We start from the raw sequence: 5,230 nt of genomic DNA on the forward strand, positions 1-5,230 counted from the left end.
GAAATATAAGACGTAAAAGAGGAGACTAAAAATTCAATTGAATATTTGAATAACAATTTTATTCTTCGAATAAAAATAGTGGTATTTAATTAGGTTGATCAATCTTGATGAAAAGTACAACAAAAATTAATTAACATTCATTTTATTCAGAGAACAGTTCTGATCAGCTGGCTTGTTGTAAGCATGCTGATTCTGTCGTCTGTCAGCAAATTTGGATTTTAGAGGTTATGATGAGTGCAAACTGAGATTTTAGATTGTACTTGTAAAAAAGCGTACGGTGCCTATACTTTATTATAGTCTAATGATTTATGTTTTAAGTGGCTTGTCAGTTATGTTAATGTTTCTTAAAACTTTCCTAAGCATTGGTTTGTCATAATTTTGCTTTAAAATGGCAAAAGCTCTGTCAAGGACGTTATTCATCCTGCAGAGGGTAAGATATGTTTGTGACACTGGTAAATTATTAAGGACAGGCAGAGGATTTGCACAATGCCGCTATTTCTCAAAGTAAGTAAATTAATTTTACTCTCCAATTTATTAAACATATATTAAACCACTCGTCCGATTGTGTCCGGCGCTTCTAAAGCAATTTTAAATAAAAAGAAAACACTGTTTCAACAAATTTGTCGTTAAAAGTTCATGTCTTATGAATTGCATGCTAGTGCTGGGACTGCATTTCAGTAAGTGCTAGTCTGATTGAATAAAAATAGACCACCAAAGTCACCGTGTAGTTCATCGATCTGCCTCTAATAAATTGTGCAGTTTTCTTTTGTACAAACAGAATCAGCTCTGAAACAAATTGAAGTCTTTCACATGCCATATTGAAGCTCTGCTCTGCTCCAGTTGGTAGTTACTTCTGGTGTCAATGTCATCTGCACTTCCATGCCTCAGCTGAATCCGTTCGTGAAGTGCAGAAGAGACCGGTGCTGGGCTTCAGAACCCCATGCATAGACTACCAGCTTCCGCAGTGCATTTCTAGAATTACTTTTTCCTTTGTGCACTCGCAATGACTTTTAAATGTTAGGTTTTATCAATAATTTTAATTATAGAAGCAGGCCAGACCAGGAAATTCCAAGTTGTCTCTGGCTTGTTCGTTCTTGAGATAAATACCCCGAATATAATTTCTTCTGTGTTAGCCTACCATCAGAAGTGTATCTTTCTATTATAAGTCTAGCCATGGTGTGATCGACAATAATGAAACATAGAAAACTTTTAAGGATACCATAAGGATACATATAAATGAATAAAACAAGATATGGCACTTGAATGCGAATTATTGTTGAATATTTATTGCAGGCCCCGGGCTATAAATGGTCGACTGGGAATTTTCCCAGGGCGCCAAAATTTCTGGGCTCAAAATAAAAGGGACATTAAATATAAATTAGAGAAACAAATTACCCATTAGAAATATGTGGCAGAAATTTTCAAAATATTTAGAGTATAGCATGTAAATATGATGCAAGATACGGGAAGTGTAAAAGAACAATATTGTTTATAAAGTATATTATACAAAAATCTTTGATGATGAAACCATTGGTAATGAAAATAAAGTTCATCTTGATGGAAGGATAAGGTTTAAAGCTCAAGTTTACATCAGAATCTTCGATTCTTTGTTATCCAAATTTTCTCGGTGAAAATTGCCTTCTTGCGGCGGTCTGATATGGCCGGCCTGTGCGAAGAAATTCACTTTCAAAGAGTGTAAATATTTTTAGACCCCGCTGTATTTCAAGTTTTATAAGTCCATATTACGAATTCAGGTAATAAGATTATTCTATCTTATATTTCAGCTACAGTCTACCAGATACAATGAAAGCAATCATCATTCAAGATTTTGGCAACGAAGAGGTCTTAAATATATCCACAGTCCCCAGGAAAACTAACACGCCTGAAGAGGTAGTTTTTCAATCTTGAAGATTTTTATAGTAAAATCTGAGGTATATAGGTTGGTTTGTTCCTAAGTATTAAACCCATGAATTTATTTTCACATTTGGAAATGAGAATCCAAATCTGAAAACACAATTAGACCTACAATATTCCTCATCTACTGTATATCCATTTAAAGCGATAGGTTATCCATATACCATATAAGAGCTGTCTATCTAGCACTATCTGGTCGCGGGTTCGAATCCCGCCGGTAGGTATGAACTTTTCATCATCTCATAGAATCACTCTCGCAGTTTCCATTACACACGCCCATGTGGGCATCATCCGCAATGTACATCCAATATCATCTATCCAAAACATTGCCACATAGCTGAATCATTGATTTGTTGTATGTCTTATATTTTAAGCCAGATAAATTACTTCGTGGTCACTAAATACTCATCCTTATATATACCTTTATTTTGTAGATACATGTTCTATGATAAGCTGTTTGGATGAAAAACATCCTTGGGTAAGCCTTAAATTCCTTTTTTCTAATTGTCCCCCAGACAGCGCTCTATTTGCCTTTTGACTGTAATTAATTACCAAAAGTGAAATTCCAGTGTTTTTAACCCCTCAAGCTTTAGGCCCACTTATCACTCATCATCATCATCATCATCATCAATTTCATTACCCACATACAAGTCTAAAGCTCATGTTGGCATCATCCTCAGCAAAAAAGTACTTGAAATTTATCATCAATAGTGTGGTCTATGTTATAATGTCAACAATTGATTAACATTGTTGCTGCTATCCTTCTCTATTATTCAACCAGGCAGATAGTGCTATACATTTCTAGCTCAGCAAAGTTGTCAAATCGGGTTTTTACCAATCTAGAATTATAATCAATTAAAAAAATATTAAATCTTAATCAAGCAAATATATTATTGAATCATTGAAAAATATTTTCTAATGACGAATGAAATATAATTGATAATTTTTATCAAGAATGAACAGTTAATATTACATCAAATTCACCGTTATCAGCTATTTACTATGAAAGGTAGTGGCAAGACTGGCAAGGTAGAGAATTTATAACACTCTATCCTATCTTTTCCACTAACATTGTAACGTGCACTCACTGTAGTGAACCTTGTACTATTAACAACCATATAAAAGTAAGTTCTATATTCACTTATGCTATTTCCAAACTAAGTTCTATGTTCACTTCTCTTTATTTTCTTATTTTCATGTATTAATGTAAGTTTCGAATAAAATTATACAAAGAACCTCGAATTATTGTTATCCCAATGACATTCATGAAGTCTCTGAATTTATGAATTTATTTCTTGCACAGATTTTGATTCGTGTTGAGGCTGCTGGCATAAACCCAGTTGACACATATTTGAGGGAAGGATTTTTCGCTCAACTACCTCCACTGCCATTGATTTTGGGAAAAGAAGCTGCTGGAACTGTTGCCGCAATAGGATCAAATGTAAAATACAATCCCTACAATTTGAAAGTAAGTATGAATTCTTAGAATGGATTTATGATATTTATTCACTAATATTAAATAGAATACGCTGCTCCTCAAAAAATGTTCTCTTTTATAAAATTACTAGCTTACCCGGCGAACTTCGTATCGCCAAAATGTCAATGTATCTCATGTCACACTTGACTTTATTTGGTGAATCATGAAATTTATCTGACAATCAATATTTTTATTTACATCTCAATACGGACTTCCTATGTGCTTAGTTGTGCGTCGTGCATCATTTATTATTCCGAAAACATATTCTTCTCAATCAATTTGTAGTAATATCTATCAGTAAAGTGTTGAGTTTAAAAAAAAAAGATAAATCAGTGTTTCAATGATGAATTTAATGCGTTCATAGTTGTTGATTGTGAATAGATAGTCCAGGAAGTATGCTATGTACGATGAATTACACAGAATTCCATATTCTTTCCATCTTTCATTTTAGGATGAATATTAAGGCTAAGCTAAATTCAAAAAAAAATAATTTAGTATGTCATTCTTCAGTAATCAATGAATGAACAACTCTATTTCATGAGATGAATAATTTTTTCCAACATTTTCCAGTTTCTCAATCATAGGGGAGTGATAATTATTTGTTTAGGTCTTCTAAGGAACGATTATCTACAGCTGGTACCAATCAACTACTATAACTTCAACTCTAAACTACCGTTTAAATACCAGTACACAATTTATCACAGGGTGACGTGTTTATTATACAGCTGGTAACTGTAGATGCTAAATCATAGGTAGCCGCTCGGCCGAAAATTTCGAAAACATAGGTTTGTAAAATGAATTAATAAATAATTATTGTTAGCCCTCCTATTAAAATTTCTGGTCAGAAACCATCCCCAATATTCACTCAACATATTCCCAAAGTTTCATGCCATCCTGTCAAGTAGTTTACGAGTCTATAGGGAACAAACAAACATACAAACATACATTCATTTTTACTTTCCTTGCCCTATTACCATAGGTAAGGAAAGTATTGCTTTCCGAAAAAATTCAGATACCCCAATTTCTATATTTCTATACGTTTCAAGGTCCCCTGAGTCTAAAAAAAGTGGTTTTTGGGTATTGGTCTGTATGTGTGTGTGTGTGTGTGTGTGTATGAGTGTATGTGCGTCTGTGTACACGATATCTCATCTCCCAATTAACGGAATGACTTGAAATTTGGAACTTAAGGTCCTTACACTATAAGGATCTGACACGAACAATTTCGATCAAATGCAATTCAAGATGGCGGCTAAAATGGCGAAAATGTTGTCAAAAACAGTGTTTTTCGCGATTTTCTCGAAAACGGCTCCAACGATTTTCATCAAATTCATACCTAGAAAAGTCATTGATAAGCTCTATCAACTGCTACAAGTCCCATATCTGTGAAAATTTCAGGAGCACTGCACTATCTGTGCAAAGTTTGATTTTAGATTTTCAATTATCAGGCTTCAGATACAATTTAAACAAAAAAATTCAATTGGAAAAGATTGAGCATGAAAATCTCTACAATTAATGTTCAGTAACATTTTCACCTAAAATTGAAAATAAGCTCGAAATTAGAGAAAATAAGATTATTCAATTGCAAACTCTTTGCAACTGTTGATTCTATTAAATCATTCACTATGGAGAGATAGCAGATTTCGTGTGTCTCCAGCGTTATTGTCCTTCACCAGCTGGCTCAGATCTTAGAAAAGTGGATTTGAGATGCGCGGGAACACTAGCGTCAGTTGATCAAATTTCATAACGGCAAGGAAAGTTGTGTGAGTGCACCACACCAGATTTTTATATATATAGATTTGAAAAATCAACCTTAAAAACTGTTTTTAGAAATCAATAGGG

The 5,230-nt window shown here is 33.7% G+C and overlaps 1 protein-coding gene across 2 annotated transcripts in view; it reads left to right on the forward strand.

Moving 5' to 3' along the window:
* The first annotated feature begins 179 nt into the window (after positions 1 to 179).
* LOC111054056 (quinone oxidoreductase) overlaps positions 180 to 5,230 on the forward strand; it is a 47,632-nt gene continuing 42,581 nt past the window's right edge. The window contains exons 1-3 of one of the 2 annotated variants that reach the window (XM_039430841.1): positions 180 to 504; positions 1,785 to 1,890; positions 3,218 to 3,382. In XM_039430841.1, the coding sequence (XP_039286775.1) occupies positions 389 to 504; positions 1,785 to 1,890; positions 3,218 to 3,382 (387 nt within the window). In that variant the 5' untranslated portion in view covers positions 180 to 388. The remainder of the gene's footprint in view (positions 505 to 1,784; positions 1,891 to 3,217; positions 3,383 to 5,230) is intronic. The other variant, XM_039430842.1, reaches the window with a different exon arrangement.

This window comes from Nilaparvata lugens, chromosome 6 (assembly GCF_014356525.2).
Source record: "Nilaparvata lugens isolate BPH chromosome 6, ASM1435652v1, whole genome shotgun sequence".
Taxonomy (NCBI): domain Eukaryota; kingdom Metazoa; phylum Arthropoda; class Insecta; order Hemiptera; family Delphacidae; genus Nilaparvata; species Nilaparvata lugens.